Source organism: Myxine glutinosa, chromosome 4 (assembly GCF_964187855.1).
Source record: "Myxine glutinosa chromosome 4, kmMyxGlut1.1, whole genome shotgun sequence".
Lineage (NCBI taxonomy): Eukaryota > Metazoa > Chordata > Myxini > Myxiniformes > Myxinidae > Myxine > Myxine glutinosa.
In genome coordinates, this window is record NC_136264.1 from 191,554,138 (window position 1) to 191,581,948 (window position 27,811).

The 27,811-nt window shown below is 48.8% G+C and overlaps 1 protein-coding gene across 1 annotated transcript in view; it reads right to left on the reverse strand.

Annotated features, from left to right (window-relative positions):
• CADPS (calcium dependent secretion activator) overlaps positions 1-27,811 on the reverse strand; it is a 434,176-nt gene that overhangs the window by 190,756 nt on the left and 215,609 nt on the right. Inside the window, exons 13-14 of the mRNA XM_078776828.1 lie at positions 19,693-19,829; positions 17,125-17,312 (exon numbers count right to left, since the gene is read on the reverse strand). Coding sequence (XP_078632954.1) covers positions 17,125-17,312; positions 19,693-19,829 — 325 coding nt within the window. The remainder of the gene's footprint in view (positions 1-17,124; positions 17,313-19,692; positions 19,830-27,811) is intronic.

The following is a 27,811-nucleotide window of genomic DNA, read 5'->3' on the forward strand; positions in this document are numbered from 1 at the left end:
AGTGTTGTGGAAATGGCTGGGCGTGTAGCCTGTTAGTGTGTGTAGTTGGTTTGGGCACTCCACCACTGTGAGGATGTCGGCCAGGTGAGGCCGCAGGTGGGCTCTGGGAGCCGGTAGAGTTGTGGATGGGGCCCGAGGATCCGGAGGATGGACCCGGGTAGCCCAGTGCCAGAGAGGGCACCGAGTGGGGAGAGCGCCAGAGGGCCTTCCCCAGGTAGATAGGTTAGGGTAAGGAGCAGGTAAGCTCGGAGGCAACTGCAGTGGTGGAGGTGTGCAGGTGGGTAGACCTGCTGGGAGAGCTACACGTCGCGGCCCAGAAATTGTGCGAGCGTTCCGGGAGATGAATCGGGGGAGTGAGACCCCAAATTGAAAAGCACCACAGTTTGGTCAATGGGAATTGGTTTTTAGAACCCATAGTGTAAGAGGGCCAATGGTTTGGCAGGAGAAAGACCCCGGGTAATGTAAAGTTGTTAAAGTCATTTAGGAAATAGTTAGGATTGATGAACCTGTCGCACCATACGCAGCCACTTACCTGTGGTGATGATGATGACTCCACACCTGTGTTTTCTTTGTTCTGTGTGCAGGAAATGAGAATTGCTGTGAGGATTTGTGAGACGCATCACGACGTGGATGAGACGTTGGGGTGATTCCATCTCTCCCTCCTTAGGAGGGACTGATGATGAATTGGTGATGGCAAATTTTGATGTTGAATTGGAGATGGCAAATTTTGATGAGAGTTGGAAATGGCAAATTTGATTGGTTAGGGGGGAGAGAAGACGAATTTGGTTTATGGGAGGAACGGGGAAGACAGTAGGGACGTTTGTTGATTTGTAAAGTAGATGTTTATGGGTAGTGTTGTGTTTTGTGGATACAGTAAGGGGTAAGGGAGGGGCAATGTAGGTTACCTGGTGGGGGGGGGGGGGGGCGTACGGTAGGAACGTACCTGTCTCACCTGGTTCCCATGTGCCCCCAGTGTGCATCATCTTGTATTGCGTGCACTTTTGCGCCCTTACCACCTTACTCACTTGTCTTTTCTTTTGTCTCCCACCTCCGAGGATCTGGCTTTGGGGCAGAGAGAGAGGAGAGAGAGGTGCTGGCTCCGCAGTTGTGGGCCTGTACTTTCGCTGCTTGCTGCCTGGATCGATACACCATATGGACCGCAATGTTTGTGGCCGCCCACCATGGACCGCAGTTCTTTTGCGGGCAAGCACCACCCGTTGATGGACCTATGGGTCAACGTGGCACCTATGCCATACAGGTGAACCACTAATAGTTGGCCCCCTGACACCACAATACAGAAATGGACGCGGTTGGCGCCTTTCTTTATTTTTAAAGAAGCAAGAAGGCCAAGTGCACCACATGAAGGCAAGACCAGCGGCAGAACATCGGCCGGCTGCGACACCACCGGTGATTGTTGAACACTTTATTGGTGCACCGGATGGTGCTGACTGTACATGATGGGGTGGTGCTTTTGGTGCTTGGAAGGGGTGCTCTGCACATTATTAAAGGCCGTAGGGCCACAGAGCACTCGTGGGTTGGTGTATCGATGCTGGCATGCGTGCTCTCTCTATGCATAACATCTGCATGTGTTCCTCCAAAAACAGGTCCTGGATCGTAGTGTAAATATCAGTGTAGTCTTGTGTAAATAATGCTCCCTACCGGCTGTATGTTTAGTTTGAGGATTCTTTCCGCGATTCGGTTATGCTGTGGGTGTGTTTCTGTGAGGAGAAGGGTGCAACGTCGCAGGGGGACATATTTACTCATTTGTGAACATCTGTAAAACTGTCGCACTCAGGGTAGAGTTAATAGTAGAGGGAACTACATCTGAGTGCCACACTAAGGTAGGTAAAAATTTATCGGGTCGGGACGCCCCGAGGTAGAGAAGGGTGCATTGTTGCGGATATGGGATTTGGCCTCCATCCATATCCGCTTGTAAATATTCCCCTATTTCCCCAATACTCCCCAACTATCCCCAATCCCCCAATCCCTAGTCCCATTGTCTGTAAATAACACTCTGTAGCCCCGACCTTCCCCTTTTTCCCCCATTAAATGTCGTGCCCAGGTTCACCGCATCTCACGTAGACAACTATAGGACATCTTGCTAGTTATTCTTAGTCTATGTCAGTTAAGGACTCGTTTCCATTAATTCTGACTCTTAGTTGCACCAGAATGTGATTGTAGGGCACCAGTAGTAAGTTTAGGACCTCCCCATACCTCCCCGCATCTCTTCCCCATGAAACAACAACACCAACAACAACAACAGCGGCGCGGGGAGTGCGCGTCCTCACTCCGGCTTGGTTAGCCGCCATTGACCATGTGCTCCGACGGGGTTACCACTCAGGGGCTGACTGTCAGCTCCTCGTCAAGGGTGGAGCCCGGTAACCCCCCGCACCCAATAAGAAGCGGCGGACCGATTCCATCTGGGGCGGAGCTAACGAGCCGAGGGCGTGTCACTCCCCGCTGGATATGCGCAGGAAGACGGAGGTGACGTCAGATGCGCCTCAGCTACGAAGAAGAACGGACGCCACCTCCAGCGCGACGATACCTACCCGCATCCTTGGACCGGACCGGGTCGATTCTGCCCCTGAGCCAAGGTGCACCTTGAGCCATCGACTACCTGCCCCTCCTTGCCATCAATCCCTGTGTGAGTCAGCCTTGTCCCGTTTGTCTGTGGTCTGTCGGGGCTAAGATAAGACCGTGTATAAGTACCCACCTTTCTGTGCTGTACCTCTTGTGCCGTGTAATCTAAACGTTCTGCATATCCCATATTATATCCTCCTCCGGAGGTCTTGAGAACTGTACCCCTGGTGTCGTGTCATTTAACCCAGCCGTTGTGTCCTTTCCTTCATTGATTTAGCATAGCGCGATTCGGCCAACGTTCGAGTGTAATCGGGTAACTTGTGCGAACACGGCGGCCATTCCGCTCGGCCCAGCATAACATCTTAATAAGTCGTGTCCGTAACAATATATATATATTGTCACTGATTCGGTGGTCAGCACTCCCCTTATCAAGGGGGGGTTAATCCCCTTGTCCGTGACTGACCGACCAGAGTCCTTAGAAGTTATAACGCTCCTTCCGGTCGGTATTAGCTAGGGTCATTGGTCAAGGTAGTCCCAAATACCTACTTTCTAACCCAACCGTAAAGCAGGGAAATAACTCCTGCTCGAACCACGGATGTGATGGTAAATGCCGAGCGGTTAGCAGTCCGCGATCCGGGCCGTTAACAAATGACTAAACCCGATTCTGAGCGGTTCTGAAATCGTGTCACAGGTACTCAATTGAAAGAAAAGACGGATGCGATCGGATCAGGGAAAAACCAAGAAATAACAAGGTGATTTATTTACAACCAAAAAGAAGAGGAAAGGAAAGAATGTACAGGAAGAAGAAGAAGCAGGACACAGGGCAGGCTTAACTACACAGTCTTAACTTACAACCCCAGACAAACATACACACTCACATGGGATGGCAGCTGGTAGGGTGGAAGGTCCAGGTAGATGGTCCAGGCGATGGGGTCCAGGCTCCAGGTGAGGCTCCGGTTCCGTGGGCGAAAACCCGGCAGGCAGCTTCACGCGTATCGTTCGACGCGAGCGGACCTTACATATGGCGGGGAGGGAGGCTCGTGTCCTTCAATAAAGTGCCTTTTGTAATCGAGCTCGTATACAATGCGCTCTCCCAACAAGTCCTTCCAAAGAAGTCCGTTTGCCAGCGTGCGCAGTCCTCCAGTCCTCCCAAGTCCGATTACAAGAGCGCCGCTGAACAAGTCCTTTACCATGCGCGCTCTCCCACCAGTCCTGTGAAAGGGCTTTACGCTCGCGCTTATATCGCGCTTCAAGATCACTCTGTGCTTCATCAAGCCACACCCGCCAGTGATATTTCATCAGCCCTGGTTGGCTGGTGGGGGCTTACCGGCCACGCCTTTGATGGTGAGTTGACGTGGCCACACCTTGTTGCTGGCGCTCCGCCCCCTTCTTCCTCGAGCCGACCGCATGGTCAATGGCGGCGCCTGAGCGAATGCTAACCAAGGCGCGTAACAGAATTTGGAGAGAGGTCGCAAAATGAACAAAAGGGCCTACTCCTTATTTGATTGATGCAACGCAGATTCAACTATTGGAAACACGGCCTTAACTAAAACACATAATAATGAAATAACTGAAGTTCCTATGGTGGCCTACGTGTTGCATATGGACTAACGAAGGGTGCAACCTTTAACTTTATTAAATGATGGCATATTTACAAGAGTTATTTACAACAAGTGTGGGTTCAAAAACCGCAACAATATATATATACCGCGGCCCCAACCGCGGCCTTCCCTCTGTTTCCCACTCACATTTACGCACGTTCGAATGGAATACATACCCATGCCAACTGTTTTTTTCACCCAAGTAAATTGATGATTACCTTTCCAACGTTAGATAATCGGGTGAAGGTACAGGGCAGAGATTGGAACTTAAAACCACAAACACACGTTTTTGGGAGTGAAATACATTGCCAGTGAAAGAAGAAGATGTCATAGTGTGCGGACAAACAAAGAAACACTCCACTGGGACAATCAATAACAGTCCCTACATGGACAGTGATCTTACTCACTTGTGGCACTAATTTATTAATAAACAATTAATATTAATAAAGAGATGCATAATAAAAGAATACTGGATTTTTATATATATATTTTTTATAAACCATCCAGGCTCATGGGAGATCAAGAACACAGAACAGACAATGACGTTCACAGGCGCAAGAAAAAGTTGACACAAAAAGTAGAATCCGAATCCAAAAAGTTCAGATTTGGAAGATCAGCTTTTAATAAGCATATACGATAATCTTGCCAGGAGCCAATCACAGTGCACCTGGCCTCACACAGCCATATATACGAGTATATATTGTTACGGTTCGCGGTTTAGATGTTATGATGGGCCGAGCGGATGGTCCAACCGCGACCGTTACAGGATCCCCGATTGGCCCGACTCCCCCAACGTTGACCAGATCGCACCACAGATATTCAATCGGGAAACCTCTAAAGCGACCGAAAGAGAAGGAAAAGAGAAGAAGGCAGAGTACGGAGGAAGAACAGATTTATTATACACACACAAGCAAAAAGAAGGAGCGACCAAAATTATTTACAAGCAATGGATGGAAGAAGCAGTCACACAGTGAATCGTTAACTTATACTATTCAATTTACTTAACCCCAGGACAACGATTAGGACAGACGACGTTCACACTTACACGGGGGATATTGCAGGCAGGTATGGCTTGAGGTGGGTTGCTGGAGAGGGAGGCAGGGTCAGGTCCCTGCAACCGGCAGGGCTGGAGGTAGCAGCTCTCAATTCTTCGCGTTTTTGGCGGGAAAACCCTCGGTCGCGTCGACGCTGCTGATGCTGTAGACTCACGCGCTGGCTCGGTCACACCTGCTCCTCTCCTTCTGGTGGAGCCGTCTCCCTCCTCTCAGCGCGTCTCTTCAAAGCGGGTTTCCTCTCCAAGTATCTCTCCTTTTTGGTTTGGAGCGTCTCTCATCTCACAGCTCACAGCTCACAGCTCACAGCTCATCTCTCATGTCCTCTCTCATGTCATCTCCCGAAGCAGTCCCTTCCAGTCGCTTTTATTACTCCGGGCGGAATCAAGCCGCCGGCTGCGAGGGCACGCCTACCGGGTCGCTAACCGCGGTGCTGGTTGGCTGTTAGGGCTGTCCGATTCCTCCTTTGATCATGACGACGTGCCACGCCTGTGAGTTGGCGGCTCCTACCCCCCTCTTCTCCGAGATGAGCACATGGGCAATGGCGGCTTGCGGGATTGAACACCACTCGCACCGCTTTTGAAAGGAACTTTGGAGAGCGGAGATGATTGGGGAAATTGAAAGGGGCCTACGCTTATTTTGTTTGATACAATGCAGAGTCAATCTAGTGGGAAACACATATTTAGCCTACATGGAATATGGAAATAAACTATTTAAAAAGATATATCGTGGCCTGTGTGTAAGTTTCATGGAATTAACTAGGAGGACGGCTGCGACCATTATTTACATTACGAGGGTGTTACACACAACAAAACCATACTTTTCACATTCGTTACACTTCCTCCAAAATTGTTACACTTTTCAAAAACCGTTACACTGCACCCTCCTTTCTTCAGGCCCGTCTCGGGCCTACAAAACTTTAACTTAGTGTGACACGTAGGTGTAATTCCCTCTACAATTAACCTGACCCTGAGTGTGACAATCTTAAAACACAAATAAGTATGTCCCCCTATTGCATTGCACCCTGTCTAACAGACTCAAGCCCACAGCTAACTGAATTACGGAATTGTTCTCAAACTATACATTTACGGTGGGGAGCATTATTTACAGTAACGTTATTTCTTATTTACAACGCAACCCAGGACCTGTGTTTTTTTTTTCTTTTTAGGGAACAAGAAAAAGAAATTCCTGTTGGGAGGGAGGAGACAGCACGCATTGCATCGATGCACCAGTACCAATACCACCAAAGCACCCAAAAACACCAAAAGCACCACAAAGCACCAAAAGCACCACTCGGTGCACAGTCACCACGGTTCATAATAAACACAACAAAACAACTGGTGGTGGTCTTCTCTTTCTCTGCTGGGCCGATGTTCTTCCCGACGTCTTCTGGCTTCATGCGGCCTACTTGGAAATAATAAAAAGCACAACTTGTGTTCATTTTTATTTAGGGCCTCAGGGGCCGACTAAGGGTGGTCCATCTGTTTGGCATAGGTGCCGCCTTACCGAGGTCCGCAAGCAAGATTCCCTGGCCACTATGGCCGGTCTCCAACAGAGGTGCCCTGCCCCAGAACCTGGGGTCCATCAAGTGGTACTTGGCCGCAGAACAGCGGTCCATAAAGTGGTACATCAACGCAATGCATGCTGGTTCTGAGAATCTCGTGCGCACAATGGCCACCTCACGCACGCTCCCCTCGGCACCCAATGGCGCACAGGTCCTCAAGTGGGAGACAAAAGGGGGGGAAGACAAATGAGCGAGGGGTAAGGTCACAAGGGTACACGTCAATAAAGGCAATGCAGGGTGAAGTGCGTACGGAGAGCGAAGTGAGAAAAACTCGTCCCTACCGCACGTCACCCCCCCTGTCACCTACACTACCCTTGCCCTTACCCCATATTTACAAGAATTTACACCTTTACAAATTCGTCACTACGTCTTGTCTTCCCCATCTTTCCCTTCTACACCCAATTCGTCTCCAATCCCTCTACTTCAAAATTTGCCATCACCAATTCATCATCAATCCTCATAAGGAGGGGGAGATGGAATTATGCACAATGTCACACCCACGTCATGATGCGTCTCACATTCCAAACATCTGCACAATAAAAATAATAAAACAACCTGGCATGGTGTGGAGGTACCTGTCACCTCAGGTGAGTGGATGCAGATGGTGCGAGGAGACTCCAATCCTAACTATCCTCTAAATGACATTAACACACTTTACACTACCTGGGGTCTCTCCCTGCCAATCCATTGGCCAACTTACACTATGGGTTCTAAAAACCAATTCCCATTGACCAAACTGTGGTGCTTCTCAATTTGGGGTCTCACTCCCCCGATTCATCTCCCGGTGCCCTCGCACAATTTCTGGGCTGCGACGTGTAGCTCTCCCAGCAGGTCTACCCACCTGCACACTTCCACCACTGCAGTTGCCACCCGAGCTTACCTAGCTCCTCACCCTAACCTAACTAACTGGGGACAGCCCCTCCTGGCTCTGTCACCCCACTCGGTGCCCTCTGGCACTGGGCTACCCGGGTCCGTCCTCCGGATCCTCGGGCCCCATCCACAACAACTACTACCGGCTCCCAGAGCCCACCTGCGGCCTCACCTGGCCGACATCCTCACAGTGGTGGAGCGCCCAACCAACTACACACATTAACAGGCTACACGCCCAGCCATTTCCACAACACTAATGCACCCATCCAAAGACCATTCTTTCACCCGCACCACAGATGCCAATATCCAACCACAATTTACCTGTACCCTCTACCTAACACTTACACTACCCGCCCCGGGTATCCGTGATGGGGGTCCATCCTTCCCCCATTCACACCTTCGCACCATCCACTCCACTCCACAATTTCCACCATACTCACTCCCCGACCATCCATTCCAATACCCCATATATTCCACACTCCATGTATTCCACACAACCATTCTCCATACCTGTTGTTGCACACCTGTGCACTCACACCTGGTGCCACCTGCACCCTCCTCCTCTTCCTGGACCATTTGGTCAACACAACATGCAATCACCACTACTCCCTCATACACTGCTCCATACACTTGTTCAGTTGCACACCTGTGCAATCACACCTGTTCAATCCTCAAACACACGGCATCATCTCATCTAACTACTCCCCTCTGAAACTTGCGCTTCCCAGTCGTCCCTTTAAACTATTGCGCTCCCACGTCATTATCATCCACTCTACTCTACCTGCGTCCCCACTACAGGTGTCATTGTCACTAACTAATCTTAACGTTACCTAATGTCATCTTCTAGGGCCCTACACACAATATCCTAACCCACCCGGGCTAGTTTTCACTGCCATCAACCCCATAAACCTAGTGCTCCTTTGCCCCCCCACCTGTGAGGGACGACAGAGTTGCCATCCCACCACATGGGGGGCGTTCCCACTATCATCCCCCCCAGTCCTCTGACACTACGAGCCCCCGTCGCAAGAGGTACTGGGTCCTGCCTCGGCATCTAGAGCCGAGGCGATCCATGAGGGCGCCTGCTCGCCGGCATAAGGTCTTATCCGGTCGGCATGGACGATCCGAGGGGGGGCCCGTGGCCCCATTTTGATTTTAATGACCACGTCACAGATTTGCGACAGGACGACTCCCGGGCCTTGCCAGGGGGAGGTGAGTTTTGGGCACCTGCCCTTCCGCCTCCGGGGATTAAAGAACCAAATCTTCATCCCCGGAGCGTATTGACTCCCCTGGCTCCGGTCGTCGTACCTACGCTTCATCTTGGCCCCTGCCAGATGGAGCTGGCGGCGGGCGAAGGCATGGACCCGCTCCATGCCTTCCTCCAGGTGACGTGCGTAACCCTCCCTCGGCGGTGTATCCGTGGTGTCTGGCACGGGACCGCATAGCAAGTCGGCGGGAGCCCGTAACTCCCGCCCATACATAAGCAACGCTGGACTGCATGCGGTGGCCCCGTGCTGGCTAGTTCGGTAGGCCATCAACAGGTACGGGAGATGTTCGTCCCAGTCATCCTGACGGGTGGTGGTGAACAATGCCAGTTGTTGAATCAATGTTCGATTGAACCTTTCCACCATCCCGTCAGATTGTGCCGCAAGGGCGTGGTCCTGGTTTTCCGAATTGACAGGAGTCTGCACACATCTTTTAGCAATTGACTTTCAAAATTTCGACCCTGATCGGTGTGCAGCTCCTGTGGAATCCCGTGCCGACATACAAATCCTTCTACGAAGGCCTGTGCTACCACCCCTGCTTCTTGGTTGGGGAGGGCATAGGCCTCCGGCCACTTGGTGAAATAGTCCATTACAACGAGGATATACTTATTACCTTGGTGGGTGCGGGGCAGCGGTCCTAGAATATCCATAGCCACCCGCTCAAGGGGGGCCCCCACCTGATGTAATTGGAGGGGGGCCCTCATCCTCCGTGCTGGTCCCTTTTTGGCAGAACAGGCGTCGCATCTCCGACACCAGTCCTGTATGTCGCGCCCCATATTCACCCAATAGAACCTCCGGCGGACCCGAGATATTGTCTTTGTCCTGCCCAAATGGCCGCCGGAGCGGGTACCATGCACCTGTTATAATATGACGTTCTTGAATTTGTCAGGGACTATCACCAGCCAGGAAGTTCTATCAGAGGGAACCTCCACCCACTTGCGATCCAAGATGTTGCCTTTCAATTCCAGGGTCTGCCACTGAGCCCAATACGCCTTTGTTTGCGCCCCGAGGGGGGTGACCTCTTCCCCCTTTGGTCTTTGCCCCAATTTGACCCATTGGAACACCGGCCCCAGAACAGGATCCTCCTGCTGGGCCGTGCTCCAAGCCAACTCTCCAAATTCCTCGTCCGCGGTTAGTGGCAAAATTGGCCCTCTCACCCGGGTTGCCCGGACGACGAGAATCGGGGCGGAATCGCCCAATTGCTCCCTCTCCTCGTGTCTCGCACAAAATTTGCAGTTTTCCCCCAGACAAGGACGCCGAGAGAGTGCGTCCGCATTACCATGGGCCTTCCCGGCCCTATGGGCCACATCAAAATCGTACTGCTGCAACTTTTCCAACCACCTTGCAATTTGGCCCTCCGGTTCCTTGAACCGAAGGAGCCATTGCAAGCAGGAATGGTCAGTTCTAACCAAAAATTTCCGCCCGTACAGGTACGGGTGGAAATGGTTCATGGCAGCCAGCATAGCCAATAACTCTTTGCGAGTGACACAATAATTTCGCTCGGGCCTACTTAAGGCCCGGCTATAGTAACCGATCACTCTCTCCACGCCCTCCTGTGTCTGAGACAAAACTGCGCCCAATCCTTCCTGGCTCGCATCCGTGTCCAGGGTAAATGCCCCGTTGCTAGTGGGGTAAGCTAGAAGGGGTGCGGATGTTAGACACCCCTTCAATTTTTGGAAGGCCTCGTGGCACTCCCGTGTCCAATTAAATCGCGTCCCCTTCTCCGTAAGCCGGTGGAGGGGACGGGCCAACTCCGCAAATTTCGCCACAAAGCGCCGGTAGTAGGAGCAGAGTCCCAAAAATCCCCGCACCTCCTTGATGGTACGTGGTGCGGGCCACTCCTCTACCGCTTTAATTTTGTCTGGGTCCGTTTTTACCCCCTCGCGGCCGATCACGTGACCTAGATAGGCCACCTCTCTTGCAAACAGAGTGCACTTACTCGGGTTCAGCTTCAACCCTGCCTGTCTGAGGCACCCGAACACCTGGTCCAAATTAGCTACTGCCTGGGGGAACGTTTTGGCATGTACTAGGACGTCATCCAGGTACACCAGGCATGATTGCCATGGCATGCCGCCTAGTACATGTTCCATCAATCTTTCAAAGGTGGCGGGGGCGTTACACAAACCAAACGGCATCACAGTAAACTGATACAGTCCCTTACCTGTGGAAAATGCCGTTTTCTCCTTCCCTGCCCTATCCATCTCCACCTGCCAATACCCACTCTTGAGGTCCAAAGTTGAGAACCAATTTGAGCCCGCAACGGCATCGAGGGTGTCATCAATCCTTGGCAGGGGATATGAGTCCTTGAGTGTCACGTTGTTTAGCTGGCTATAGTCCACGCAGAACCGCGTGGTCCCATCCTTCTTTTTGACCAGCACAACAGGTGACATCCAAGGACTTCCCGAGGGCTCGATCACGCCTGCGTCGAGCATTTTTTCAACCTGCTCGTCAGCTTCCGCCCTCTTGCTCCAAGGGAGCCGTCGGGCGGCCTGACGAATAGGCCGGGCCTCACCGGTGTGGATCTGATGTTTCACCAGGCCCGTACGTCCAATATCCTCGGTGGACAAGGAGAAGAGGTCCAAATGGGACCCAACCAGTTTGTGTAAGGCCTCCCTCTGGGTACCTCCCAACTCTACACTACTACGATTTACCATCTCGCAAATGGGATCGGGCCAATTCCTAGAACTTATTGAAGGCTCCCCCTGGGGCCGGCTCGGCTGGACGTTCTCGCCCCTCACTGACGCGACTTCTCTAACTGGGGTGCAGCCAGCTACCTTCGTGCCCCTCACTATAGTGCGTGGTTCTGTGCTAATATTAATTACTCGGACGGCCACCACCGGCCCGTCCGTTTTTACAAGGGTAAGGCCCACGATTAAACCAGGTATGGATAGCGCTGCCACCGGTTCGACCAGGCCGCAGGATTCCTGCCATGTCGGGCGAGCTGACCATCGGGCCGGCACTATGGCCTCGGCCCCCGGAGGGATGGTCACGGCCTCAGGAGCCTCCAGCTCCACCCTCTCGGCCGTGCTCACCCCCTCCAATGGTAGCTCTTCCACTCCCCATCGCAGGATCCCCCGACTCAAGTCGATTTTACAACCGCTGGCAGTCAACAAATCCAACCCTATTAAGCATGGGTCGCACACCTCCGCCACCCAAACCTCTATCTCTTGCTTTACCGATCCCAACTTGAGGGTCACAAAACCACGCCCTATGATCGGAGCCGTTGCCCCGGTAGCCAACTGCAAACTATGATTTTCCAGACGCTGGATTTTACCCCAGCCGTCTGCACTCGAAGTAAGGACCACGGGGCTGATGATCGTGGCGCTGGCTCCCGTGTCCACCACGGCGTCTACCCCCACGCCGGCAATTTTGCACCGAATTGTCAAACTACCCGTCCCAATTCGGCCACAATGAATGACCTGTCGCGTCAACGAGGGCTTCTCCCCATCCCCTACTGCCGAACACCGCCCTGCATGCCCGGCACGTTCTAGTTTCCCGGGCCCTGGCGGGGGGGTGTCTGAGGTTGGCTAGGCCGATCTATACGGGGCGGAGTTGAGGGCATCGGTTGGCGGGAAACGTCCCGGCGCGGAGCTCGACACTCCCATGCACGGTGACCCATCCGAGCACAATTATAGCACCTCACCTGGTAAGGTGCTTGCCTCCGGTATTCCAAATTCCCCCCCCTGTATGTCCGAATTGGGGTACTCTGTCGGGGACTACCGGGTGCCACCGCTGGGGCCGCCTGCCATGGTCCAGGTCCCGCCAGGCGCCGATCCACTAACCTCCGGACCATGCTCTCCAGGTCAGGGCCCCCGTCGGGGGCGGGCCCCCTTGGGGGGCCGCCCCCCATCACGGGCCCCATCTGACGCACCGCCACTGCGTGGCGCTCGCCTCCCCGGGCCAGGGGCCTCGCTGCTTCCCAACGGGCTGCAGCGTCGGCCGCCTGACTCATGGTTTGCGGGCGCCACATGGCGAGCTGTTGCCGGAGCTCCAGATCCGGAAGGGCCTGAATAAAGTGATCCAGAGCCAGGCTTTCCTGGGAACTCGCTGCCATGTCCGCGTGTGCAATCCCGACCGCGCGGCGAATATCGTGAGCAAGTTCCCCGATGGTCTCCTGGGGCTTGCGTTTTCGCTGCGCAAGTTGGGCTTTAACAAGCTCGCTTTGCTGTTCAATGCCGAACCGATTAATTAATGCCGCATGCAGAGCTGACAGGGTGAGAGCACCTGGTGGTAAAGCCGTCAGCACCTCCGCCGCCGCACCGCGCAGTGCCCCCACCAGGTGTACTCCACCTTCGTCCGGATTCCAACCGTTGCCTTTACACACGTACTCAAACTGCGCCAGGTACGCCCTCAAATCACTCTTGCCGTCATACGGCGCGAGTGGGACCTTGTGGGTGCCCAAACGTCGGACCCCGCGCGTCACTCCTTGCGGGATCAACGCGGGACCAACCCGTTCGGGCTCCCACAGTACGCTACTCCCGGGGGGCTCCCGCGCGTCCCCCGTCCCTCCAAACACTACCCCTCCTGGTGTCGATGCCTGGGTCGCCCCTCCGCAACCCGCTACCCACACCATACCCCCACATCCTTGCTCACCAGCACCCCCCTCACTCCCCATAGCCAAACCTCCTTGCACACCTCCCCTGTCCATCCACTCCGGACCAGTCATATATCTTACCATTGGTCCCTCACGAACACCCGGGTCTACACCACCCCCCAAGCCGACTGAATCTCCCCTCACATCATATACATTGCCACTCACCTCCGTACCTCGTCGTCGCACCTCCTCTGCCACCTGCAAACTTTTTATTTGGTTAGTGAGCACCTCATCATGATTTGAACACAGACCTTGTACATATTCCATGACTTCCTCCTTTATCTCCCTCTTAGTTTCCCTCCGTCTCTTCTTAATTTCACTCACCCCCTCTTCCACCTCCTCTAATTTTTCCTTTACCTCCTTCATCTCCTGGTGCGCCCCCTCTATCTCTTCCTCTAACGCCACCTTAACCGTTTCTATGTGCGTCCTCACCTCTCGGTCCTTCGTCTCCATTACTTCTGTCACCTCCTCCAACTTCTTCGTCAACCCCTCATGTACCATCTGACATTCCTTTTGTGTTGCTATTAATTCGTTTTTAATGTCCTTTTGTGTCGCTTTTAAACCCCCGATGATTGCAGTGTTCTTTTCCACTTGGTCCGCTAGTTCCCTTTGTCCGACTGTCAGCTGTTCTACTCCCTTCGTCAGACCCTCTATGCCCCCCTGTAACCTAGCCGTATTATTCCTCACCTCTTTCTCCATACGCTTCTCACCTCGCTTTACCTCCTCGCGTAGCCCCGAAACCTCCTCACTTACACCTCGTCGTATCTCCTCCATCTCCTTTGTAGATGTCACCCTCATCTGTCCCAATTCATCCCTCTGAGCATCCAGTTTACTTTCTAACCCGATTTGCACCTCCTCTATCTGGTTCCCCATTCGTTTGATTTCCCTGGCAGATTGTTCCCCTATTTCCCGCAATTTGTCCTCCATCCTATTTTCTAACCCCAAGACTTGGCTAAAGATGGTGGAAGAAGAAATGCGGGCAAGGGGGTTAACAAGGAGAGATGCAGAAAATAGGGCAAAATGGAGAAGATTGTCATGGGGACCGCAAGGCTAACCCCCGCTCTAGCAGGGAAAATGGCCTTAAAATGCATGTTGTTGTTGTTGTATTAACCCATTTTTCACCTCTTTTATCCCGTTGTCTAACCCCTCAAAATTATTGTCTAACTTCCCAAATTTCTTGTCTAATCCCTCAACGGTACCCCTCGCTTCGTCCCTCATTACCCCCCAATTGCTCACTCTGAGCCTCCATCCGGTTCCCCATTACCCCCAATTGCTCACTCTGCAGTTTGAGGGACGCCTGCATTTGCGCCATAAATTGCTCCATGAGGGCCTGCATTTGGGCCATCCCTCCCACTTGTGCAGCGGGTGCGGCCGCCGTAGCCATGTGCGAGGCGCCATTTTGCGCGCCCGCAACCTCGTGCGCGGGACGCCATTTTGTGCGTCTGATACCCCCTCAACCGCCTCCTCATTGCTCTCCTCCTCCCTTTCTTCCCCTAAGTCCTGGGTTACCCCTAACCCGTCTATCTCCCCCACCGACATCCGATCGCCTTGATTGTCCATGGCGCGACCTCAAAATTCGGGTTTTATAAAACAAAATTTGGCAGCTCGTAATTTTGACCAAAAAATTTTTTTTCTACACGTTTTAAAAATTTGGTTCGGGCCTCGAATCCCACTCCCAGACACCAATTGTTATGGTTCACGGTTTAGATGTTATGATGGGCCAAGCGGATGGTCCAACCGCGACCGTTACAGGATCCCCGATTGGCCCGACTCCCCCAACGTTGACCAGATCGCACCACAGATATTCAATCGGGAAACCTCTAAAGCGACCGAAAGAGAAGGAAAAGAGAAGAAGACAGAGTACGGAGGAAGAACAGATTTATTATACACACACAAGCAAAAAGAAGGAGCGACCAAAATTATTTACAAGCAATGGATGGAAGAAGCAGTCACACAGTGAATCGTTAACTTATACTATTCAATTTACTTAACCCCAGGACAACGATTAGGACAGACGACGTTCACACTTACACGGGGGATATTGCAGGCAGGTATGGCTTGAGGTGGGTTGCTGGAGAGGGAGGCAGGGTCAGGTCCCTGCAACCGGCAGGGCTGGAGGTAGCAGCTCTCAATTCTTCGCGTTTTTGGCGGGAAAACCCTCGGTCGCGTCGACGCTGCTGATGCTGTAGACTCACGCGCTGGCTCGGTCACACCTGCTCCTCTCCTTCTGGTGGAGCCGTCTCCCTCCTCTCAGCGCGTCTCTTCAAAGCGGGTTTCCTCTCCAAGTATCTCTCCTTTTTGGTTTGGAGCGTCTCTCATCTCACAGCTCACAGCTCACAGCTCACAGCTCATCTCTCATGTCCTCTCTCATGTCATCTCCCGAAGCAGTCCCCTCCAGTCGCTTTTATTACTCCAGGCGGAATCAAGCCGCCGGCTGCGAGGGCACGCCTACCGGGTCGCTAACCGCGGTGCTGGTTGGCTGTTAGGGCTGTCCGATTCCTCCTTTGATCATGACGACGTGCCACGCCTGTGAGTTGGCGGCTCCTACCCCCCTCTTCTCCGAGATGAGCACATGGGCAATGGCGGCTTGCGGGATTGAACACCACTCGCACCGCTTTTGAAAGGAACTTTGGAGAGCGGAGATGATTGGGGAAATTGAAAGGGGCCTACGCTTATTTTGTTTGATACAATGCAGAGTCAATCTAGTGGGAAACACATATTTAGCCTACATGGAATAAGGAAATAAACTATTTAAAAAGATATATCGTGGCCTGTGTGTAAGTTTCATGGAATTAACTAGGAGGACGGCTGCGACCATTATTTACATTACGAGGGTGTTACACACAACAAAACCATACTTTTCACATTCGTTACACTTCCTCCAAAATTGTTACACTTTTCAAAAACCGTTACAATATATATATATATATATATATATATATATATATATATATATATATATATATATACATATATATATATATATATATATATATATATATATATATATATATATATATATATATATATATATATATATATATATTCGATCCGGATATTATAAAATTTGGGAAAGGGACCCATTTGTGAATTACCTTCAGACATTTCTTCATGGGAACAAAGTCTTTACGTCTCTATTGATGTCAGGAGCCACAGGATTATTGAAATGACAAACATACACATTGAAATATACCTGAAACCTGAAAGTATTTTGCCTTTACCGAGAGAAGCAAAAATGGCTTCTCGAGTGCCCCCTTCAAAGAGAGTTGTACATACAAGATGTAACGTTATAATAGAAGGTGGGGAGACCAATATTGAGAGGTCAGGAGAAGGCTGGGGAATGAATTAACAAGCTGTGCTCGGAAAGCCTTGCTTCATGAGATGGAACTTCCACTTATCCCAGGTGAACCGGTACCACAACTTACGTGGCGGGAATTAAAATCTGTTCGTAAGAATCGTGTGCATGTGAAAAGTGGTGTGTACTGCATCACATGGACGAAGCTGTAGTACTTTCACTCTTACAGATGTGAGCTGGTGCAATGTTTATGTACATGTGACATTGTGCACAATAGTTCTGATGTATGAATGAAGTGGTACATACCGATTCCCATGTACATGTGAAGCGCAGAAGGCAAAGCTGTAGTGCAGCAGAGTTGGATCTGTGACAGCACCGTGTGAGGCCAACAGCAGGAGCTCCTTCAGGTAGCAAATATGGCGATGACATCCCCGCACACCATACCGTGCGCAGTACTCGTCCAGTACAAACACCTGGCCAGGACTGAACCAGCCCTTGGGGTAAAGGGCAACCAAAAAAACGGTATGAGGTGTGCACTGCGTGAGTGGAGATGCCGCGCAAGAGAGTACACTGGTACGCTGTATGGGAGGGTACAATGCGTGGGAATGTTCACTGTGTGGGATGGCATGCTGCATGGGAGGGTACACTGTGTGGGATGGTACACTGCATGAGAGGGTGCACTGCATGGGAGGGTATGCTGCATGAGAGGGTGCACTGCATGGGAGGGTATGCTGCATGGGAAGGGTACACTGTGTGGGATGGTACACTGCATGAGAGGGTGCACTGCATGGGAGGGTATGCTGCATGGGAGGGTATGCTGCATGGGAGGGTACACTGTGTGGGATGGTACACTGCATGGGAGGTTACGCTGTGTGGGATGGTATACTGCATGGGAGGTTACGCTGTGTGGGGTGGTATACTGCCTGGGAGGGTATGCTGTGTGGGATGGTATACTGCATGGGAGGGTACACTGTGTGGGATGGTACACTGCATGGGAGGGTACGCTGTGTGGGATGGTACACTGCATGGGAGGGTGCACTGTGTGGGATGGTATACTGCATGGGAGCGTACGCTGTGTGGGATGGTACACTGCATGGGAGGGTATGCTGCATGGGAGGGTACACTGTGTGGGATGGTACACTGCATGGGAGGGTACACTGTGTGGGATGGTACACTGCATGAGAGGGTGCACTGCATGGGAGGGTATGCTGCATGGGAGGGTACACTGTGTGGGATGGTACACTGCATGGGAGGTTACGCTGTGTGGGGTGGTATACTGCATGGGAGGGTACGCTGTGTGGGATGGTATACTGCATGGGAGGGTACACTGTGTGGGAGGGTATGCTGCATGGGAGTGTACGCTGTGTGGGAGAGTGCACTGTGTGGGAGGGTATGCTGTGTGGGATGGTATGCTGCATGGGAGGGTACACTGTGTGGGATGGTACACTGCATGGGAGGGTACGCTGTGTGGGATGGTACACTGCATGGGAGGGTACACTGTGTGGGATGGTACACTGCATGGGAGGGTACGCTGTGTGGGATGGTACACTGCATGGGAGGGTGCACTGTGTAGGATGGTATACTGCATGGGAGGGTACACTGTGTGGGAGGGTATGCTGCATGGGAGGGTACGCTGTGTGGGAGGGTGCACTGTGTGGGAGGGTACACTGTGTGGGAGGGTATGCTGCATGGGAGGGTATGCTATGTGGGAGGGTGCACTGCGTGGGAGGATGCACTGCGTGGGAGGTATCAAACCAACAGCTGTACCGTCGTCCAAACCTGCGGTTATTGAAATGATAAAACACAAAGTGACACTCGAATACACTGACACAGTACTGCACAGAGCAAAAGGTCACTGGCTCTTCAAAAGGTGATCGACTCAGCTCGCGAACATTTGGGAAAGACCCTCGAGAAACTAATTGTAAATACCATAATCTAAATGGTCCCAGAAACTGCTCATTCTTGCGATTTTGCTCCTTATCCAGATTCCCCCAACACTCAAGATCTTTCCACATCTTACTATAATCTTACTATATTTCACCAAATGTCCGTCTGTCCGTTCGAAGGTACCGCAAAAACGGCTGAACCGATCGCAACAATATTTGGGTGGGTATTCCTGGGACCCCCTGGGAGTAAATTAGGCTATATTGTTTTTCCATTATTTTCCCAATTTTCCAGTTTTTCCAAACACGATAGAATAATATTTACCGATATGAACAGTAATGTGGCTTTTGTTGAAATTCTACCCACCAGGAGAGAGTAGATCGACTCCTGACAAACTCTTCCTATATAAACGTGCGGCTCCGAAGTAACATGGCAGCGTGTGCAAAGCGACTGAGAAACAGGTGTAACGGTCGCTTCCGTGTTACAGATTCGGCGCACACTCTTCACACATAAACATGCGACTGAGAAAGACGTGTAGCGGCCACTTCCGTTTTGCAGAATTCAATCTTTTTTCAAAATGGGTGCCATGTACTGTTTAGATTTTGATGATTTGCGTGTGATATGATTCAACGGATGTTTATATGAATCGTTTAAAATACAAAAGCCTTAAATTTCTGATATTTTGCCTTTTCATTTGGGCTTGCCAATTGAAGCCTCGCCCATAGGGCGGGTACTGTTGCTGGTATTGTAAACATATGACTTCAACAATAAAACTTGTCATATTTATTTTTACTCTACTCTGCAGTTACAATTGGTGTCTGGCTTCAACAAACATTAAAACATCCTACATATGATTAATAAACAATTTATTCCACAATTGAGTCCTTGGCATACCAGCGATAACAATGCACAGGACACGATACACCACCTACTAGTCACTCATATATAATTTATGAGACTTGCTTTTCTCCCTTCGCATAAAGTCCTTACCAGTGAGGCGACATTGTCCTGCATTCGGACCTCCAGTGTTAGATGCTGAAGCGTCTCAAACAGGCCAGCGTGATCAAACTGACACGGGTTTGCAGCGATGAAATCATCCATGCCATGTTTTTGGGCACGGTCAGCATCTTCTCGCCAATAAAAAAATTAAAAAGAGGGAATTGGGTGGTAAAGGTGGATTGAGTTAGTTTTGGAATTTATGATGTAGAGCAACCAAGTATCTCACTCAAACATAAATAAATGAAGGCATACTCATGCTAAATATTTACGTTTAAAGGATATTCAATGATAGTTTCAATATATAATAATGTGATTAACCAAGATGATAATTTTGAATTGGATGATATATTGTACTACGTTTTTCTCCATTTGCAATAAAATTTCTGGGTTTCCGCAGTTAATTTTCTGGAAGACAAATAGACTTTGTCCAAGACGTTTTAGCGATTAAAAAAAGAAAGAACCATTTTGTTTCCCACATTTTCGGACTTTTCCCATCTCTGTACAACAGCTGGGCACCAATGGGAATTAATATGGCCACATCCATTGTGCCAAGAACACTTCAGAACAATTTTTTTTCACTAGCATTAAAAAAAAAACCTCCTGAACGGAGTGGAGCTTTATGCAGTTGGCTTCATTGAGTGGGAAAGAAGGAGTCTTGGAAAAGGCCGACCTCTGCTGAATTCCTTTAATCAGACCTGGAGAAGATAAGCTATTGAAGTCACATGTTCTCACACTGTCTCTCCACAAGGAGCAGCAATCAAACTATCCAATTAACTTTTTGGACAGCCACTGGAAGTGACGCGATCCCTAGAACTCATTCGTCTCACTATCCGCCAGAACCTTAAGTAGGAGGATCGCATCACCAAGCTAACAATTAAAGATCAGTCGCCATCTTGGTATTCTTTGTAAATCTAAGGCATTACTGAACCACACTGACTTAATCATGCACAAGCGCAAAGCTTTCATTTGAATTCCTTTGGAATATTGGCTGCTGCGCCTGCTTTCCACCTTGCTTCTCTTGAGGTGGCCAAAACAAGAGCTTCCACAACAATGGCATCTCAAGGAAGGAGGTGTATGCCCAAGGACTGTCAATCTGTCACTGACGGCAAGTTCATAGGCCCTCTATTTTATACAGAATTACATCTGGCCTTGCTCCTACTACCCTCTCCTACCCCTGCCATCCCTTACCAATGCCAGATTGTTACGTTCCAAAAGAAACACTCACAATACAGTGTGTTCTCCCATAAACCTCCCACAAACCCATAAACTGCTCATCCTCCCATAAACCAAGCTTGGTGCCCTGCATTCAATAGTGCCCTGATTCTCCCAATTGTGGATTCGTCTACCTGTGCCTTGTCTCGTCCTCTTCTCCCCAGACTCTCAAATGTAATGCCCATCACTACTTATGTGCTCACCCATGCACATCCATGATCTCTTTTGCACACTCCGATTCGTTACCATTCTGTTCCTTTCTGGACCATTATTACTCGGTTTTCTGTTATTCCTCATTTTCTCCTTGTCTACGTCCACAACTTTCCCCCACCAACCCCATCTCTCCTATGCCAAATATCTTTTGGTAGTTTAAAAAACTTGCTGTCTTTCGTCATTTATGTCTTCGTCATTTATGTCATTTGTCGTCATTTATTTATTTATGTCTTCGTCATTTATGGCCTCAGCCCTCTATAAAAAATTTTTAAACTGTTTCCCTCAGTTATTTCTGAAACTATATGTGAATAAAAACTGAAACTAGAAGGGCACGAGGTAAAGCACGTAAATGTATGATTTGGAGGTAGGGAGAGAAAAAGGAAAAAGAAATGAAGATGGGCAGAGAAATGCAACAAGTAGATAAAAAGGTGAAGAAATTAAAGTCAAAAGTGATGGAAATACAGATAGAACTAGAGCAATGTGACTGTGTCGCCAATATGCCCTCCGCGTAGTCCCTGCCCGTGACAATGGGTAGATGCCCTCGTTCACTGTCCTAAAAATAAACAAGTTTGGTCTAAATCCTCTCAGCTATTTTGAAGGATCACATTTTTACCACAGGACAGGTTTCACATCGATTGGTGAAGCATTTTCGGAGAAGGGATTTTTTTTTTAATATCAGATTTCAAGCTAATATGGATGCCAAACCACGTGACATATGACATCATCATTTTCAAACGATATGCAACAATGGTGTTAGATGACATTTGTAAAATGTCGCATTGATAGGGTAAGCGGTTTCAGAGATAGAATTATATACTATTTTCCTTCAATCCAATATGGTTGCCAAACCCTGTGACCTATGATGTCATACATTTAATATTTCAATAGAAATGTGTCAGAGATCATGTACATGCAATTTCAGACTTTTAGGATGAGGCATTCAATTAAAACATTCATGGCTGGTATACAACTTCACCGATGATGTCATCATTATCATGGTTTTCTTCCCCATTGGGAGTACTTGACAATGTGCCAAGTTTCAAATTTTTCCATTCAGCGGTTTCAAGGAAATATTTTTGAAATCATCTGTGTTTAATCCAGGATGGCTACCATACTACGTGACCGATGATGTCACAATTATTAATTTTTTTAAACATTCTGCATGGGTGTCACTCCTACCCTGAAAGTTTCCTCTTAATCGGACATATGGTTGCTGAGAAAAATGAGGTTTAACCCATACGGACGGACGGACGGACCAACCCGAAAACATGTTGCCTCCAGCCACATTCCGGGGCGGAAGGATAAAAAGGTAGACAGTGAATACAATCGTGGCTAAAAATATTGGCACCCTTGCACTTTTTTCAAATAATTCACCATTTCTTTCAGAAAATTGTTGTGTTGGTATCCACATATGTATTTCTTTGGTTTGCAGGGGAATAAAACAAAAAAGCTGAAAAAATTACTAAATCTTAGCTTATTCCACACAGAAATCCTAAAATGGCCCGGACAATAATATTGGCACCTGTTAGAAGTTGTTAGAAATAATTAGATTTCAAGCAGGTGATTCTCCTTTACTTTGGAATTGAACTCACCTGTAGTGAGTTGCAGGTGCCTGCAATATAAAAATCACTCATTCAACCAGTTTGAATGGAGAAAAGGAGGAATTCTGCTGTTTTGTGTCACTGTGTGTACCGCAATGAGCATTGAGAAAAGAAAGAAAACGACAGAAATGTCTGAGTAGGTTAGGCACAAGATTAGAGCCAAGCATGGACAATCTCAAGGCTACAAGTCCATCTACAGAGACCTTGATGTTCCTGTGTCCAACGTATGCAATGTTATCAGGAAGTTTAAGGACCATGGCACTGTAGCCAACCTCCCTGAACGTGGCCGCAAAAGAAAACCTGATCGAAGATTGCAGCGAAGGGTTGTTCGAATGCTGGAGAAAGCACCTCAATCAACTGCCAAACAGATTCAAGGTGACCTTCAGACACAATGTAGGACAGCTTCAACTAGCACCATCCATCGCCAACTCAATGAAAGGAGACCCAGGAAGACCCCACTGCTGCTGAGAGAAACATAAGAAAGCCTGACTGGAGTTCGTGAAAACACACCTGAACAAGCCAAAATCCTTCAGGAAGAATGTCCTGTGGACAGATGACCAAATTTGAGCTTTTTGGTAAAGCACATCAACTCTATGTTTACAGAAAACAAAATGAAGCCATCAAAGAAAAGAACACCTTCCCTACATTCAAACATGGAGGACGTTCAGTGATGTTTTGGCGTTGCTGTGCTGCCTCTGGCACTGGGTGCCTTGAATGTGTGCATGGCATCATGAAATCAGGAGATTACCAAGGCATTTTGAAGCGCAATGTTCAACCCAGTGTCAGAAAGCTGGGTCTCTGTCAAAGGTCATGGGTCTCGCAGCAGGACAATGACCCCAAACACACTCTAAGAAGCACCCAGGAATGGTTCCCGTCAAAACGCTGGACTGAAGTGGCCAGCAATGAGTCCAGATCTAAATCCCATTGAACACCTGTGGGGAAATCTGAAAACAGCAGTTGGGAGAAGGCACCCTTCAAATCTGGGAGAACTGGAGCAGTTTGCACAGGAAGAGTGGGGGAAACTGCCAGTAGAAAGGTGTAGGAAGCTTATTCATGGCTATGGGAAGCGTTTGACTGCAGTTTTTTTGTCCAAAGACTGTGCTACTAAATATTAAGTCTCGGGTGTTCATAATTCGGTCAATGCCATTTCCATTTATTTTCTGAGTTAAAAGGATATATTAAGTTATGAATCAAAAACAAAGGTTCTGTAATATTAACAGTGAAATAAACAATTGTGGAGACCAAATATTTTTGTCAAATTCAACTTCTATTTCAGGAAAATTGTGAGTTATTTAAAAACGTGCCAATATTTTTGGTCACGACTGCATGAGGAACGAGTGAAGAAAATAAATAATTATAAAGAGAAAAAGAATAACAACGAAATAGAGCTTCTGCATTTAAATTGTATTTGGCCTTCAAGAAAAAAGCCCTTCTCCTATGTTGACGTTTTTATTCTATTTTGCTTCCAAAACATCAAGCAGTCATGATATGTTCATTATTTTCCCAAATTATGGAACCAACCGATTCGAGGTGAATGGAAACAAAATGGAGTACAGCGCCCAAGTGACCAGAATTTTCAGGACACGTCATGTCGCAACTCTGTATATACAGGGACTCTACTTGTGTTTGCCTCGAGAGGGTCAGGAATGGGCGACGTCCACTCCACACCAACAAAATGGCACAATATCTATCTATAATTCCAGCAATCTCTGTGTGTCTGTCTGTGTGTCTGTGTGTCTGTGACCGCTGTTTCTCGACAACCACGGGTCCGATATACTTGAAACTTGCCAGGTATATTGCTGGGGACCCGAGGATGTGCCTTTTCAAGGTTTGTAATTAATCGGACAAGTACCTACCGAGCTATGTCCAAAAAACGCTTCAACCAATCAGAGAGCAGCGAGCTATCACGTGTGCCGAACCGTTAATGCAATGCAAGCGTTAATGCGTTAATGCAAGGCTTTTCTTTTTTTCCCTCTTCTCTTTCTACTTTTCCTTGCGATTAAATTGCAAACAGCCAAAATACGTTGGCGCTAATTGAATAATTGGCCATTAACACTAAAATAATCGTAACTGCGATATGCCAACTTCCGGACAGTGCAGCCTTCCATGTTGTTGTTGTTTGCAGCAGCTGTTTGCAGCAAGGCAAGGCTTTTCTTTTTTTCCCTCTTCTCTTTCTACTTTTCCTTGCGATTAAATTGCAAAAAGCCAAAATACGTTGGCGATAATTGAATAAATGGGCATTAATAGATAGATAGATAGATATGCGATATGCGAACTTCCGGACAGTGTGCGCGTTACGAGCTGACCGCCATTACGGTACGTAATTCGATTTCTTATGCGCATTATTTCTCCCAATTCAGTCAGAGCGAAGGGCGGAAGCGAAGAGCGTTGTTATTTTTTGTTTACGGGCGTACGGGCGGGGTAGAGCGTACGGGTAGCGTTTTTTTTTTTTTTTGGCAAGGAACGGGCACCCACGTACGGGCAATGCCCTAGTAATTTATAATTCAATTTATCAATATCATTCATTCATATAAAACAAAGATGGATGTCCGTTTGTCCAATCGCGGTTATGCTGATTGGCTGGTGGGAGGATCAGTGCAATGTGATTGGCTCGGCAATATTGAATTATATATCGTATAGGCTTATTAAAGGTGATATTCAAAATCTGATTCCATATTTCACGATCGGAACTCATGGCCTAAATAATGATGTCAAAATGTTGAGTGAAATCGGAACAAAATTAGGAAAAAGCGATTTTTAAATTAAATAATTAAATAATAGGTTATACCAGCACAACATGGATTCACAGTTTGATTATTAATAGTGTGTTAAGGGACGACCTTTGGCAGACAGGATAACCTCCGAGGTACGCACGCTCTCCTCAAAGCTGTCCAGCCTGTGTTTGAATGAACTGGGTGAATCATCGATGTGTGCCATCCTACCTTCCTTCCTTCCATGCAAGTGCTGCTTCATCAGGATGAAGATTACCGCACTCCGATGGACTTTAAACTGGCATCCCGTCTTCCGCCATTAGTTGGTGGACGTTAAAGATCCCCACGGTGGCCTTAATGAAGAATGGGCGAGCTATTGCCAGCACCCTGAACAAATTACAAATTCCTGCATGAACTACTGAGGGGACAGAGCACAGACAGAGCAGGGGTGCAAAGCTGGAGAGGAGTCGGTAGAAGAGAGAAAGACCGCTAACCTCTGGGCTCTGCTCTCCTACTGCTCTGCTCTACTGCTTTCCCCTCTGGGCCGGTGCTCCTGCCTCACACCTAGCTAGTCTTCACGCTGTTGAAACCAAAGCGTTCAGAATCATTGGAATCTCCCGCGATGACGCCATCTCCGAGGGCCTTTCACTCACTCACCGCAGGCAGGTTGGTGGTCTTTCCGCCTTCTACAGACTCCTCTCTGGCCTTGCCCCCCCAGCTCTCTCTGGGCTCTGTCCCCCAAATATTCCTACAGGTCGCACAAGATCTGCCTGCAACCCTCTTATGGTTAAACTGCCAAAATCAAGACTCTTTGCTCTGCTCACCTTCACTCCTTCATTCCTCTTTTCTCCTGCCTCTGGAACAAACTCCCTCACTCTCTTCAATCCCACTCCTCCCTCCAGGTCTTTAAAACAGCTGTTCACCACCATCTCTTATCTTCCCCCATCCAAAACCTTGATCTTTTCTACCCCCCGCTAATTTCACCCCAAATCCACTTTTTGGAAATACCAACTTCTTTCCTGGAAGTCCTTGGTGTCCTTGTGTTTTATACTTCTCCCACCCCCCCCTCCCCCCCCCACAATTCCCATGCCGCCTTCCCCCAAGCCCTCTCCCTCCCACACATTCCCGATGTCCCTGCTCTCAAATGTTGTGTTTATGTGCTTCCCCTTCTCTCCCCATCTGGTCCACCGCTCCCCTTTTATATAGTTTGTTTGTTTGTCTGTTTGTTTTGTTTGTGTGATAAATGTTAGCTCTTTCACGAGCCTCGATTATGTATACAAAAAAAAAAAAAAAACCTACCTGAAGTGAGAGAGTGAAAGGCCCTCAGAATCAGCTTCATCACGGAAGATACCAATGACTCTAAAGGCCTTGGCTTCTGCAGCCTGAAGCTGAGCTAGGTGTGAGGCAGGAGCACCAGCCCAGAGAGGAGAGCAGTACTCCATCAAGGTTTAGATGTGGATGTTTCTATATTTAATTTTTCATTATTTTGGGAAATTTTATAAATAAATAAAAAATCACTTTGGCATTACGGGGTACTACGTGTAGATCAATGACAAACAATCTCAATTTAATCCATTTTAAATTCAAGATGCAACACAACAAAATATGAAAAAGTCAAGGGGTGGGAATACTTTCTGAAGGCACTGTATGTAACTAACACACCCCATTTTTAATACTTCCAGTTCGGTATTTAGGCCAAGGTAGTGTACACTTTTTGTATGATAGCATTGGATTCTAAATCCAAAACCTAAATGCAGATAAGACAGCCAGCTATAAAAAAAAACATGCACCAGTACTGATTTTACCATATGGAGGGGTAATCAAAATCCATAACCAGACAACTCAGAGGTCATTACCAACTGAACTATCTTGTCGTCTCCACTTATCCTTTCATAACGGGTGGATTTATTTTATTTATTTATATACAATATTGAGGCTCGTGGAGGAGCAAGAACAGAGAATGGATTAGGAAATAACAGAACAAAAGGAACAGTAGAAAGAGCAAGGTGAAGAGGGGGAGACCAACAGCAGGATTGAGGGTCATAATAGAGGGACAATTGGAGAAATAAGGGTTGTGGAGAAGAATGAGTGCTCGGGGAGATGACAGGGAAGGAGAAAATGAAAACTTGGAAAGATGTGGACCTAGGGGTGGGGGGGGGGGGGGGGAGGGTTTGAGTACTGGGGGTAGAAATGATCATGGTTGATGATGGGGAAGATATTGTGGTGAACAGCTGTCTTGAAGCCCTGAAGGGAAGAATGACATTGAAGAGACTGAGCAAGTTGGTTCCACAGGCAGACCAAGACCAAGCAATGATTCTAGAGTTTAGAGTTTGGAGATTCTAGATTCTAGAGTTTGAAGATCTTTTCTATCCC